General features: G+C 40.1%; 1 protein-coding gene across 6 annotated transcripts in view; it reads left to right on the top strand.

The window, feature by feature from the left end:
• Positions 1 to 15,034, top strand: part of LIN52 (lin-52 DREAM MuvB core complex component) — a 94,245-nt gene that overhangs the window by 24,565 nt on the left and 54,646 nt on the right. The window contains exon 6 of one of the 6 annotated variants that reach the window (XM_059690857.1): positions 13,021 to 13,279. The exons of 3 other annotated variants lie outside the window; for them this stretch is intronic. In XM_059690857.1, coding sequence (XP_059546840.1) covers positions 13,021 to 13,022 — 2 coding nt within the window. In that variant the 3' untranslated portion in view covers positions 13,023 to 13,279. Of the gene's footprint in view, positions 1 to 6,979; positions 7,290 to 9,102; positions 10,697 to 13,020; positions 13,280 to 15,034 lie in introns of those variants that run through there. 2 more of the 6 variants (XM_059690840.1, XM_059690848.1) reach the window with 2 other exon arrangements.

Here is a 15,034-nt window from a genome sequence, read left to right as displayed (position 1 = left end):
TTATGTCACTTAGCATAATATTCTCCACGTCCATCCATGCTGTCACAAAGGATAAGATTTCCTTTTTGATGGCTGAGTGGTATTCCATTGTGTAAATGTACCACAGCTTTTTTATTCATTCATCTAATGATAGACACTTGGGCTACTTCTAAATCTTGGGTATTGTAAATATGCTACAATGAACATAGGGATGTATATTTTCTTTCTTTACTTATTTTTGTATGTATTATTTTGAATTAGTGTTAGCTAAAATTGATAAAATAAACTTGAACTCAATACCTCAAGAAGAATTTAATTGTTTCAAAATAAAGCTTTTATCTACTTAGCCATTTTGAGTGATGAGATAGTAGCAAAAGAATGAAGCAACTATTTGAATGCCTGCTTCCTGCAAGGCTCTGTAGCAGCTATGAAGATGAATAAGACATAAATTACTGCCCTTGTGCAGATTAAAATCTAGCTGGGAAGAGATAAGACAATTAAGTAAATGATTCTTTATAGAAGGTGGAGGAGGTAAACTCTACAAGAGCACAAAGAACTGGGGATAGGGGAGAAGGGGGCAATTACATTAGCTTGCTTTAGGAATGGCACATAAGTTTCATTCTGTATGTCAACATGGATTGATGAGTAAAGATTGCCTAGGTCTGTTTAATTGAGGGATTTTGAGAAGGGGCCTGGATTCAGAAATCAATTAGTGTTGTCTGCTATGAACAAGGGAAAGATATGGGTGTGGTGGTATTTGCTATTTCTGGAGCATTGAGCATAGACCTTAGAGAACACATAGGATCCGGGTAGGTGGAAGTGGGAAGGGACCACATTCTAGGTGGAATGAGTATGAAAGCAGAGTTTGAAACAACTGCTATGCTCAAGGAACAATGTGAATGATCTAATCTGGTCCTTAAGGAGCCCAGGTTATATTAAGGGTCATAAGGACTAAGACTAGGAGGGAGATAGGTGCCAGATTGAGGAGGGCCTTGAACTTGGTGGGGAGGGGCAGGTGTGAAGGGTTAGATTCATAGATAATAGGGAGTATGTGCAATGTCTTTTGAATGTCTTACTGACTATAACATTAACTATATGTTCACTATATGGCTTGTGAGACACTTTACCAAGAGACTTTATTACAAATCTGTTTGTTGTAAAGATAAAGAAGAAAGTAAATAAAACCTAGCATTACGACTAAGAGATAACTACTGTTAACATTGGATGTGTTTCCTGACCCTCCATTTTTCCTTTATGTATGAATGTGCGCTTACATTTCTATGTAAGCCCATGCATATACACAGACATGCTTTTTAACATTACTGAGACTAAAGTCTATGTATGTAATTTTAGCCTGTAAATACTTTTTTTTCCATTTATTTTTTTTCTGCATCATTAAAAATTCTATCTCTGAAGATTTTTGAGTAGGGAAATCACGTACCTTTAGGAGGCATTAGTGCATAGGATGGGAGGGAATGGTAGAGACAGAGGCTGGAAGCTATTGTGGGAATTCAGCAAGAAGAATTGAGGGCTTGAATGAATGATGGCAGTATGAATAGAAAGAAGTGCACTGACAGTAGATGTTTCAGGTATATCATTTTCTGGATAGGTCATAGGGAGTAAGCTGAAATTAAGAGTTTTTACCCTTATGTTTAGAGCCTGGTTAATGACAGGGAAGTCAGAAGGAAAAGAGGGATTTGCTTAAAGAATAAAAATCACCTAATTCTCTTACTAGTACATGTCCCTTAGTAGGCAGGCACCTTAATTTTCATAGAAATAAGTAAAATCCATTAGTATAGGTTGGTGTAATTAACAGCATTAAAGCAATGCTCTTTTCAAGTTTAGTCGTGTCACCTAGGCAGCAGGTAATTTTTTAGGTAGTTATTTTTTTCTCAGGGAAATGAATTTGTGAAACAAAATATCCATAACTTCAGAAGTAGATTTGTAGAGTCTCTCTGCTCTTTGGTAGATTATTAAGCCTCTAAGTTGAAGCAATTACTTTAGTATAGTTTTCTTACATAGTAGTACTTTTTCATTCAATTACCTACCTGTAGCTATTCAGAAAATTGTTATGGCCTTTGTATATAGTAACCGACCAAATCTTTGTTAACTGGAAAAAAAAATTTTGGAAGTTTAAATTTGAAGTAACAGTAATTGCCCTAAAATATTTGCTGTTGATGCACCTTTTAATTAACACCTCTATTTGGGTTATAGCAGCACTAGGGTAAATTCCAAGGAGTGAAGACTACATTTTACATGTAGCTGGAGATTTGTGGGATCTCTCATGGAGAATGAAATATACTGTGAAATTGTCTTCCAGAAAACCACTACCTAGCCTTATATTTTCGCCAACACCAAGTATTATAATTTTTAAAAGTCATTGCCAACTTGATAGGCAAAATATTAATATAGTGTTTTAATGTTTGTTTATTCACTGTGACGATAAAACATTTTTTTCAATGTTTCTTGATCATGTCTGGTGACAAGGACTGGAAATTCAAGAAATTATAGATTTAAATTATTTTAACCTGAAAAATAAAGCTCCAGGGAATGTGATTGAAAAGCAACCTAAAATGTTATAATTTGCATTTCTCAAATATCAAATGAAACTTACTTTTGTTTTCTGCATTGCCATACTATTTCACCATAGCCATTAACATGGCATCCTATTTAGGTTGTAATACAGTATAAAATCTAGAATTCCCACTTTGAAGGGATCTAGGTTATTTTTCATAATTAGAAATTGTCAGTTTAGCCTTAAGTATTTTGTTTTTTTTTAAAATATCCTATCTAATAAAAGAGAAACATGGTAATTGGCATACGACCGCTACCCTTCCCATTGGCTAATCAGGGCGATATGCAAATTAACTGTCAGCCAAGATGGTGGCCAGCAGCCAGGCAGCTTGAAACTAACATGAGGCTTGCTTGCTTCAGTGACGGAGGATTCCAACGTTCCCTGCCTGACTTGCCTCTCAGCTGCAACTCTAAGCAACTATGTTGCAAATATAGAAGCTAAACAAAACCCCAGAAATCTGCTTTACTCAGCTGGGCTTCAGCCAGCCGGACCGCAACATTGTATCAAATACAGACGGTAAACAAAGGCCAGAAACCTGTTTTCAGCAGCTGAGGCCTCAGAGCTAAAGCTGGCCCAGAATAAAAAAAATAAAAAAAAAAAAGAGCCGAAACCGGTTTGGCTCAGTGGATAGAGCATCGGCCTGCGGACTAAAAGGTCCCAGGTTCGATTCCAGTCAAGGGCATGTACCTGGGTTGCGGGCACATCCCCAGTGGGGGATGTGCAGGAGGCGGCTGATCGATGTTTCTCTCTCATCGATGTTTCTGACTCTCGATCTCTCTCCCTTCCTCTCTGTAAAAAGTCAATAAAATATATTAAAAAAAAAAAAAAGAGTGGTTGGGAGCTTCAGTCACCCGTCAGCCTGAAAACAGCCCTCAGCCCCTCAGCCAGACTGGCCAGGCACCCCAGTGGGGACTCCCACCCTAAAGGGTGTGTAACCAGCTGCAAACAGCCATCATCGCCTCACCCAGGCTGGCCAGGCACCGAAGCGGGACCCCCACCCTGATCCAGGACACCCTTCAGGGAAAACCAGCCACCCCCCACCCGTGCACCAGGCCTCTATTCTATATAGTAAAAGGGTAATATGCCTCCCGGCACCGGCACTAGAATCAGCGGAGCCGCGAGGCCTCCCGGCACCGGGATCAGCGTGACAGGGGGCAGCGCACAAAGCCCCTGCTCGCCCTGCGGCTCTGTGTGTGACAGGGTGCAGCGCCCTAACCCCCTGATCGGCCCTGCTCTGTGTGTGACAGGGTGCAGCGCCCCAACCCCCTGATTGGCCCTGCTCTGTGGGTGATAGAGGGCGGCGCTCCAATGTCGCCCCCCCGCCACGGGCCCTGCTCTGTGTGTGATGGGGTAGAGCCATAACCTCCCCATAGGCCCTGCCCTAAGTGTGAGAGTGGCGGCTCCCCAACCCCCTGATCCGCCCTGCTCTGTGTGTGACGAGGGGCGGTGCCCCAACCCCCCTGATGGGCCCTGCTCTGTGAGTGACAGTGGGGAGCTCCTCAACCACCTGATCGGCCCTGCTCTATGTGTGACAGAGTACGGAGCCCCAACCCCCCTGATGGGCCCTGCTCTGTGCATGACAGGGGGCAGCGCCCCAACCCCCTGATCCGCCCTGCTCTGTGTGTGACAGGGGGGAGCTCCCCAACCCCCTGATCAACCCTGCTGTGTGTGTGACAGGGTACGGAGCCCCAACCACCTGATGGGCCCTGCTCTGTGCGTGACAGGGGGTGGCGCTACAACTTCCCTATTGACCCTGCCTTGAGTGTGACAGGGGGCGGTGCCCCAACCCCCCAATCGGCCGTACCCTGAGCGTGACTAGGGGTGGCATCACAACCTCCAGATCCCCCCTGCTCTGTGCATGACAGCGGGCGGCGCCCCAACTCCCCAACTGGCCCTGCTCTGAGCCCGACCAGGGGCTGCACCTAGGGATTGGGCCTGCCCTCTGCCACCTGGGAGCAGGCCTAAGCCAGCAGGTCGTTATCTCCCGATGGGTCCCAGACTGCGAGAGGGCACAGGCCGGGCTGAGGGCCCCCCCCCCCCAGTGCACAAATTTTTGTGCACCGGGCCTCTAGTATTATAATAATGGAAAATAAAACATGCTATTTCTCATGTTTCCCTTGGTTAACAAATTAGGATAGACAAAGCCTCAAGATACCATTAAGGCTTATAAGCATTTGTATCTTTTCTCCATTAGTCAAGTTATATGATAATCCCAACATTGCCTCAGAAATGGCTTTATACGCAAAGAGGATTTTACCATAAAATGTTTGCAGTGTTTTATTTCCTTTGCAGGGGAGGGCAAAGATAGAGGAAAGCAGGCATAAATTAATTAAGCAAGGCATAATTAATTTGGATGGAGTTGGGCTCAAAGTAACATTCTGCATAATTCTACAAAATATATGATAGGTCAGATGTACATAGTGCCCTGGCTGGATAGAATGTCGGCCTGTAGACAAGTGTCCCAGGTTTAATTCTGGTCAAGGGCACATGCCTGGGTTGCAGGCTCAATCCCCAGCAGGGGGTGTGCAGGAGGCAGCCAACCAATGATTCTCTCTCATCATTGTTGTTTCTATCTCTCGTTCCCTTTCCCTTCCTCTCTGAAATTGATGGGGGAAAAAATGTACATAGTGAAAAAATTAAACATTAGGGAATAATCAAGTGAATTATAGTACATCCGTACAGTAGAAGACAATGTAGCCATTAAAAATCATGTTAAAGCATTAAAGAACACTTAATGACAAAAATACTCATTATATGAAAGGATAATTGCAATGAAAATATTTAGAGCACAAATTATCAATTTCTTTTGTTTTGAGAGCATGGACATAGACAAATTATTGGAAGGAAATAAACCAGTATGTTGCAATGGCTATCTTGAGTGATTTTTTTCCTTAAAATTTTTCTGAATTTTCCAGTTGTCAACAATGAAGACATTCTATTTTGTTGAGTAGGAAAAAAACTATCTAAAAGTAAAGAAAAATTTATACCTTTCTAAAAATAAAATTACTTGAAAGATCTACCTCTTAATTTCCTATGCAGTTAAAATTTTAAACTCTTTTATGAACTGTTTCTAAATAAAAATGACTAGGTCCATTAATAACAATAGATCTTCTTTTTTTTAATATATATTTTATTGATTTTTTACAGAGAGGAAGGGAGAGGGATAGAGAGTTAGAAACATCGATGAGAGAGAAACATCGATCAGCCGCCTCCTGCACACCCCCTACTGGGGATGTGCCCGCAACCAAGGTACATGCCCTTGACCGGAATCGAACCTGGGACCTTTCAGTCCGCAGGCTGACGCTCTATCCACTGAGCCAAACCAGTTACGGCAACAATAGATCTTTTAAAGCAGGTAATGAATAGCATGGTGACAGTTAATGACACTTCGTTTTCCAACCTTAGCATGACCTTCTAGAAGTAGAAATTTGGGAAGAAAAGGAGTGATAAGCTGATGGGTCAAGGACCATAGATGATTTTGTTGGTGAAAGAGGCATCTTTTCATCAGCAAACATTGGCCAAGATTTTGTCAAGCTTTATGTTTTCAGCCCTTCTTCCTTGTACTTGGAGAACTGAATTCAGTATTAACTATTCAACAGGAGCAAAGAACCATTTAGAGTATCTGTCAGTCTTAAATGAAACTGGAGCTGTTTGGTTGAGAGGTAAGATGGACCTAATAATTTTTTTTTTCTTTTTGGCTTAGAATATAGTTTTGTTATGACAAAGAGTAGAACCAAATAATTGCAATAGTTGTACATAGGAATTGAGTTTCTTTCCAGGCTTTGGGTATAAGAATGACTGTTTCCGCTCCTAAGAAAATAAATTGGCATTTTCTTATTGCTTGTTTGATTATTTATTAGTTTAGTGGTTTTCAAAAAATATTTATTTTTATTGATTTCAGGGAGAGAAACATAAATGATGAGAGAGAATCATTGACTGGCTGCCTCCTGCATGCCCCCTACTGGGGATCAAGCCCACAACCCTGGCATGTGTCCTGACCAGGAATCAAATCCTGACCTCCTAGTTCACAGGGTAAACACTCAACCACTGACTTTCACCGGCCAGGCTAGTTTAGTTTTTGATGCTCTAAAGATTTCAACAAAATTGAGAGTGTTTTTAAGTGTAATGTCAGTTCCTTTTTTCTTCTTCTTCTTTCTATTGGTCTGTGTTAGAAATATGATCTAGGAGGGTGGTGATTTTGCATGTAATTTATAGAGATTACAAAGCACTTTGCTATAGGAACTCTAGAAAAATAATGACTTTTGATATGTAGAAGAGAAGTTTCTCTAACCTTTAAGTCTAAACTAAAAGCTTGGTAAGAGTTACTAATATTTGTTATAACTGAAAAAGATTTGAGAAATATAATAGTAAAAAAGGAATGAAATTTTTAAAGGAAGGACTGTTACATTTGATTGACTCTTATAGGAGAATACATGTAAAAATTGACTGGATAATAGTGAAGAAAACCTTTGAGAGGATGAGTTTGACAGGTTGAAGTTCTGGATATGGAATGCAAAGAAAAAAGACCTAAAATGAGACTTCAGATATAGAAATAGTCCACTGTTCCATCATTTTTGTTCTTTAATAAACTTTAAAAAATTTAAGTATCCTCTCTAATAAAAGAGTAATATGCAAATTAACTGTAATTCCATGACAAAGATGGCAGCACCCACAGCCAATAAGGAGGGAATATGCAAATTGAGGGTCGGTGGACAGTGTGCAGGCACCGAGCGGCCGTGGCGGGGCGGGGCAGGATGCCTGGCTTTGTCTCCAAGCCCAGCCTGTAGGCAGCACTCGCAGGCGTCCTGCCCCGCCCAGGCCGCTCCGAGCCTGTGGGCAGCATGCTCAGAGAGTCTCTGGGCGGGGAAGGCGGACTGGCGGAGGGTGGCCTGTACTCCCCACATGGCGGCAGTGGCAGCCGTGAGCGCACCAAGTGGAGCCTGTGGGCTGAGCTGAAGTAGCGCCTGCAGGACATCAGCGCCAAGGAGTGGCTGCGCAAGTCCTGCCTCCTGGCCCAGAATGTGCATGATCGCAGGGACAGCCACTGTGGCGGGCCAGATGACATCCTCCTGGCCGTACCATAGAGGTTTGCAGATCTGCGAAGCCACAGGCCTCCAGTGTGCATATCCTCTCCTCCCCCTTTGGTGTGTGAACGCCCCCTAGCGCGCTGTCACCCACGCGCATGCCTGCAACAGTCCCGGACCAAGGCGCATGAAAGTTCCTCCCCCTGCCCCTCCGCTGCACTTACGTCAACCTCAGCACGCCTACATCCCCCACAGGATGTGCGAATGTCCCCTCTGGCATGCTCACGTCCTTTGGAGAGGGTCTGGGTGTTCTGGGTGCCGAAGGTGGGCACCTGTGAGATGACAGTGAGAGGGCAGAGTGGAGATGCTCTGTTCCCGCGGAGGCCAGTATAGCGACGAGATCACCTCCATGGGGCTAATGCAGGTGCTGAGGTGGGAGCAGATGTGGACAGACACACCTGGTGGGCGTGGGCGGCCCTAGCTGAGATGCCTTCCGTCAGCATTCAAGATTGGGAACCCAGAGGAGGTGAGGAGTTCCGTTCTCTCAGTGAAACGGTGGGATAGTCGGGGCGACTGCAGAGGAGGAATATATGTATTGGTATATTCACTTTGGGTGCCAACACCCATGAGCGAAGGCTGCCCTGACTGAGCCTCGCTTGCTTGGGGCCTAGTGCACTCCTGCTGGGCAGTGGGTGACAGGACGTGCTTTTCCGAGTTAATGAGAGAAAACATTGATTCTCCCTCTGCCCGAGAAGGTGGAAAGTGGAGTGGGGAGACCTGCAGGGAGTGAGCAAGGTTCCCTGTCTGGGGGTTCCAAATCTGCTATTGGTTTCTTTCACCGCTGACTAGAGATATACAGGGTGTCCCCCCAAAATGAGTACACACTTTGAACACCTACTAATTCCAGTGGGTTTAAGCATGAAAAGAAAGAAACAACAATGGAGATGTCATCTGTTAAAAGTGCGGGCACAAACCAGCAGTCAGACATTCTCCGAGGGGTCCCAGATTAGAGAGGTGCAGGCCGGACTGAGGGTCCCCCTTCTTACCCCGCCCCCCCCCCCGTGCACGAATTTTATGCACTGGGCCTCTAGTAATATATAAAAAGAAAAGTACACAAATTATAATGTATACTTTAATGAATTTTTATAAAATCAATATTCCCATGAAACCACAACCCAGAACAGATTAAGAAATAGAACTTTCCCAATATACAAAGCCTCCTTCATGGCCCTCCTATACACTACTTGTACTTTCCACAAAGACAAGCACTATTATTACTTATGATATCATTAAAAGTTTTTGCTTTTTAAAATATTTATGTAAATGAATTACAAATTATGTAGTCTTTGTTTTGGGCTTCTTTTGCTCAACATTCAGTTATGACATTTTCCCATGTCATTGTCTTTAGCAGTCATTTTCTCCCTCTCTCTCTCTCTCTCTCTCTCTCTCTCTCTTTCTCTCTTTTCCTCTTCTTCCCCCCTCCCTTTCTCACTCTAAAAATCAATAAAAATATATTTTTTAAAGTGAGTACACTGTAACTAATGTAAAACATCTGAGTAGTAATTTTAAATTACTATTTCATGGATCCAAAATATGTCCACTGGGAGATGAGTATAATTGTTGATATTACTGTGGACATTTGGGGAGGTTTGTTTTTAAGAAGAGATTCTTAAAGAGGTCAGATCTGAGGAATTATATCATCTATAATTGATAGGTTGAAAAGCTTAAGTTTGTCTGGTTTAAAAAATGTTTGAGAGGATGTATACTATCTTTTGTAGTGAGCAACTTGTAGGAATTGCTTTTTCACAATATAACTTAAGAAATATCTCTGTTTGAGGTAACTAGGGGTAGTGGAGAAAAATGACGACCTGAATGTGATATAAGGGAAAAAACAATTACCTGGAGATAAATAGGTAGGAGCTAGATGATAAATAGCTAATAGGAAAGGACAGTATAGTGATTAAGAGCTTGGGTTCTGGAGTCATAACAGCTTTATTATCTCAATCTACCACTTAGGCAAGTTACTTAATTTTCTAAGCCGTAGATTCTTCATTTATGAAATGAGGATGATCACCTTAGAACAGTGGTTCACATACTTTTTGGTGTCAGGACTTCTTTTGACTTTAAATTAATGGTGATCCCAAAGAGCTCTTGTTTTTGTGGGTTATACCTATATTTACTGTTTTAGAAATTACAACAGAAAAAACTTTAATATTTATTAATTACTTTAAAAATATAAATAAACCCACTACATGTTAACATAAAGAACTTTAAGTAATCATAAGTAAATCATGCTGCAGTTGCATCCTTTGCTCTAGATCAATGTGAATGGCACATTAAAAAATGTTTATACATATTGCTGAAGTTACCTTCAGAAAGACTTGTCCAAATTATATTTCTGAGAACAGTAAATGGAAGTACTTGTATTCCTACATCTTAGCCAACACTAAATATTGCTAAACTGTTTAATACTTGCCCATTTTATAGGTGAAAATTGTTTCAATATTTTTATATACATTTCTTTAATTGCTTATAAAGTTATGTTTAATGGCCACTTGTTTGTCCTTCTTTAATGATTTTCCTGGTATATTCCTTGTCTGCTTTTCTATTGGTTCATCTTCCAGTATTTAAAGATAAGGAAACAGAGGTTTAAAGAAATGAAGTGACTTTTTCAGGGTCACCCAATAATTTAGTGACAGAATTGGTAATCATAGTGTGTTTGAACTGGAAGGGAATCTTTAGAAATCATCAAGTCCCAACCCTTTGATGTTACAGATACAGAAACAAAGGTCTAAAGATATTAGGTGACTTGCCTAAGGACAGCTACATAGCTTATTAGTGACAGAACCAGGTATCTGAATCATGTCTCATGAAGAGGGACAGGCAACTAACATTTTTAAATCTTCCATGTTTCCGTTTTTTAAAATTTATTCTTTATTGTTGAAAGTATTACAGCCTGCTGTGTTTCTTTAAATGTGTTTTCTAATTTAATTCTCACTACTGTTCTACTATACCCATTTGAACAGATAAGGTAACTGAGGCTCACAGAGCTGCAATAATTTGCCCAGAGTCACGTAGTTACTTGCATAACTGGGATGAGAATCTAAGTTTTCTAATTCTTTCTTCTTCTTCTCCTCCTCCTCCCCCTCCCCCTCCTCCCCCTCCCCCTCCCCCTCCCCCTCCCCCTCCCCCTCCCCCTCCCCCTCCAAGTTTTCTAATTCTTAATTCAGGGATAACATTGTTTTTAGACTAGTAAGAGTAGGTAATGTTTCTTGGCTTCACTCAAATACTTGATAAAAAATGATTTTTCTCTTGGGGACTTGTAAATAAAATTGCCTCTATTAAACAGCTCTTGATTGATACTGGACATCAGTCTGACACTTAGGAACTTAAGGAACTTTTCATTATAAGTAAAAGCAAATCAGACACCATGTCTAATGCTTATGGGTGAATAGAATTGAGATCCCTGAGCTAGGTATGAACTACTTTTTCTATGGTAGTGATGTCTGGGTTGAAACTCTCAGTATTTCCTTAGGATTGTTTTTATTCCATTGAGAATAAAATCTTACTGTAATAAATGAAAATGACATTTGGGTTCTCTGAAGTGTAAAATGGACCTCAAATCATCAAGGGGTCAAATAGGAACAAAATCAAAACCATGTCAATTGCATCCTATATCACCTCTAAAAAAGCCTGTTCACCTTCATTTCTTTGACAGAGCTCAGAATTTCAGAACCATATTAGAGCTAATTTGGTTGAAGCTTCATTCTATAGAGATACAGAAAGATTAGTTTTGACTTGTGTATAACTTTGTTGACACTCTTGGTTTGGCTTAGTTATATAGAAATTAGCTGGTAAAATCTGTGTTCTGCTAAATTGCTTTCCAGAGAGATCTTGTGTTTGTTAATTTCATCTAAAGAATTAGGGGAAATGGAAGAGTGCAGCATGTGATAGAATCTTCCTTTTTTTCTTTTACTGGGGACTTTATAAGCTTATAGAATAGAGGGCCCAATAATTAACCCACATTATCCTAATCTTTAGTGGTGTTGATCTGTTAAGCCTTTTTATCTTTGCTATTTTTTTTATTTGTTATGTTGGAACAAGAGTTGCATATTAATTAGCACTATTACATTCTGGTAAAGTCTGGTGTCTTTGTTTTGTTTTGCCTTTTTTTTCTCCTCTTTGTTTTTCCTTCCCTTTAGTAGCCTTTGTAACTGAATGAATGTGAAAAACAAGAGTTGGGGAGTTGAGGCAGTATTGCTAAAGCCATACCACTTTTAAGTTCATGTAGAGATAGTCCCTAAAAGTATGGACTAACTCAGTCCACTATTGAAAAACAAGTATTACCAGAAGTCATTCTTATTCTAGTATCAAACATAACAGTCCTTTAAAATCTCCTTTGGAATGTTGGAAAGAGATCAAATGAAACCTTCAGAATTGTTATTTATTGGGGAAGAAGAAACCTCCAATTTCATTCATCCATTGTAGCTCCACTTTCTCATTTTAATGCTCTGTCCACAGTGGCAATGGTAAAGATGTCCTGCACCTACAGAGATGACTGTGGGAGATGGGACATAACCTTTCCATTTATTGTTTGTTGCAATTTGGCCTGGTTTTAGACAGAATTGCTCTGTGAGTGCTTCTAGTGGAGAGCGAAGGAAATCAAAGTGGCAGCAAGAAATCAGCATTTACACGTGACCGTGAATTGGCTAATTTTAACATGCAGTTAGTTAAGAAATGATTACAGCCAGAGGAGTCATGACCTCAACTTTTCATCAGCTCCATTGGATTGTGCCTCAGTTTGGAAATGAAGGAGGTATGCGGGAAGTTTTAATTGTACCTGTGTGATTTATCCCTAGTCAGCTCTTTAATTTCTTCTGGCTGTCTGAGGTTTCCGACATGCTGTAAATTTCCCCAAGTTTTTCATTATCTGCAATTTCTTTATGACTCGTGAATCGGAGTGGAGAGAGAGTGTGGATTTACAGCGGAGATAAACATGTCCATAAAGTCTGTATCTGTGTCAGTAATTGTACTGCTGTCAGTGACTGTCCTGTTTTACAGGCCTCTCTTGGGAAAGGAACAGGCTTCACTACCTGCAGCACTGAAGTGCTTGCTTTGATTTGCACTAACTTGCTAGGAGATTAGGTAGGAATGAATGGTAGGATAGAAATTGATACTAGACTTTGGCCTTTGTTTGTTTGTTTGTTTGTTTAAGGTCAGGTGACCTTTTGTTGGATAACTGTGTGTTGAAAATAGAGCATGGATTATGTTTATTTCGTAAGTGAAAATGCATCTTATATTGATATGATAGATGTGAAAAATCCTTTCTAACTTCATTTTAAACAATACCGTCAAGATGGCTTTCCTTTCTATCACTATAGATCATTAAACTTGGGTCTTTTTTTCCCTTTTCTTAGAATTAAAACAGAATTTCTCTTTCAGAACATTCATTCCTCCTCAAGAGTGGGGCCACCTGGAGTTTTGATGATGACTACATCAACTATTAATGGCTCTTTCGTGACTGCTAGAAGTGGTGTGCTCTCAACACACTTTTTTCCACTCATTTTCTTCTTTCAATCATGCGAAGCAGTGGTCTTCATGGAGTAAGCTTGTGAAGTTACACTGTAATTAATTCTAGTTTGGGGTGGAGGGGGGAACTTCTAGTGTATGGCTTACTAGGTCCAATTTAACAAACATACAAAATAACATAAAAAAATCAACCAAATAAAATCTCAAGACATCCTTTTAACTTGATGCAGTAAACTCCCTATTTTGTTAATGAACTTAAAAAATTGTTTTCTTTAATGAATGCCTTATTGGAAGTGCTTGACATTATTTATTTATTTATTTTTGTCGTTTATTCACGTGATACAATCTGATTGTAAGCACAGTGAGCTTGGACTAAGTTAAGTTTTATCTCTATGCCTATTCAGTTTGTCAAAAGTAGAGTGAGATTTCTAGCTAGGTCTGACTATAGAAATAAGCTTTCTGATCGCTCAGGTTGAAAGGCTTGGTATTACTAAGACCAGGGGTCCTCAAACTAAAGCCCGCGGGCCACATGCAAATACAAATATTGTATTTGTTCCCGTTTTGTTTTTTTACTTCAAAATAAGATATGTGCAGTGTGCATAGGAATTTGTTCATAGTTTTTTTTTTAACTATAGTCCGGCCCTCCAACGGTCTGAGGGACAAGTGAACTGGCCCCCTGTTTAAAAAGTTTGAGGACCCCTGACTAAGACTATCTCCTCCCAGGAAATAGTATTCTAGCTTTGCAGGGTAGGCATTTTTTTCTCCTGGTTTGAGGGAAACTAGTTTATGGTTGTCTGCTTCTGTTTCTGCTGCTGTCAGCTGTCAAATTCAGTAAAAACAAGAGTTGAATTAGCCAACAGTCTGACAGTGTTGGAGGATAATGACATTAACAAAGAAAAGAGCAACACAATAAGCAATTATTTGAATACAAATTTGTATACCTGCTATTCTCTGAAATGGCTCCACAGGAGGAACTGATAACTTTGTATTAAAGGATTAACATAGGCACAGGAGAATGATTTGGTAACATGTTTTCAGATTGAAAAAGGACAGGCAGTTTCTTTTTCACTGTCCTTAATCAAGCTGAGAATGAAATCCAAGAGTAGCCAGGCTCAAAACTAAAGGGAAGGCAGGGGTATCTATCTGTTAACTGCTTGTAGAAGGGATCATCTTGGGTGAAAATCCTCATGTGGTGTTTTACTTTTTAAGATCCCTTCTTTGGAGCTATGGGTTAAAAAACAATACTTCAGATTATTAGGTAAATGGGTATTAATGCCAGAAATAAGCCAGGAAAGCCCGTCTTCACTAATTTAACAAGAATACCATTAAATCTCCTTTACTTTTGATAGTTCATTATGAAAAAATTTTAAATACCCAGTGAACCTCCATATATACTTCTTTTTTCTCCTTGAACTATTTTTAAGTAAAATTTAGACATTGGGCACTTTACCCCTAAATACTTCAGAACACTTCTCTTAAGAAGAGAACAGTTTCCTACATAACAAAAATTGCAAAATATCTAATTACACATTCAGAATTCCTCAATTGTTTCTAAAAATCTTGTGTAGCTTTTTTAAAACCAAGACCCAATTAAGGTTCAGGCATTGTAACTGTCAATACATTCTTGATAGGAGAACATTTAAAGCTAAATTCTGCACACCAGCTCTTTTTTCTTATGCTGAACATATATTTACTCAAATGACTCTCATGTTCCTTTAGAATATTGAGTTTCAAATTCTTCCTCTACAACAAACCTGCTTTATCAAGCTTCTTTAATCTATTTCTGGTATTCTCCCCTTCTCCTAACCAAATTAGCTGTGGAATTGATCTTTTCTCCAATAACTACTCCACTGTGCAGCCAGAGTAATATTTTTGAAAGTTCGCAAATTGAGATGTAATCTCATTCCCTACTTAAAATCCATCAATG

The sequence above is a fragment of the Myotis daubentonii genome, chromosome 1 (assembly GCF_963259705.1).
Source record: "Myotis daubentonii chromosome 1, mMyoDau2.1, whole genome shotgun sequence".
In the NCBI taxonomy this organism is placed as follows: domain Eukaryota; kingdom Metazoa; phylum Chordata; class Mammalia; order Chiroptera; family Vespertilionidae; genus Myotis; species Myotis daubentonii.
The sequence above is the reverse complement of the archived record's forward strand: the minus strand, read 5'-3'. Positions and strand labels throughout refer to the sequence as shown.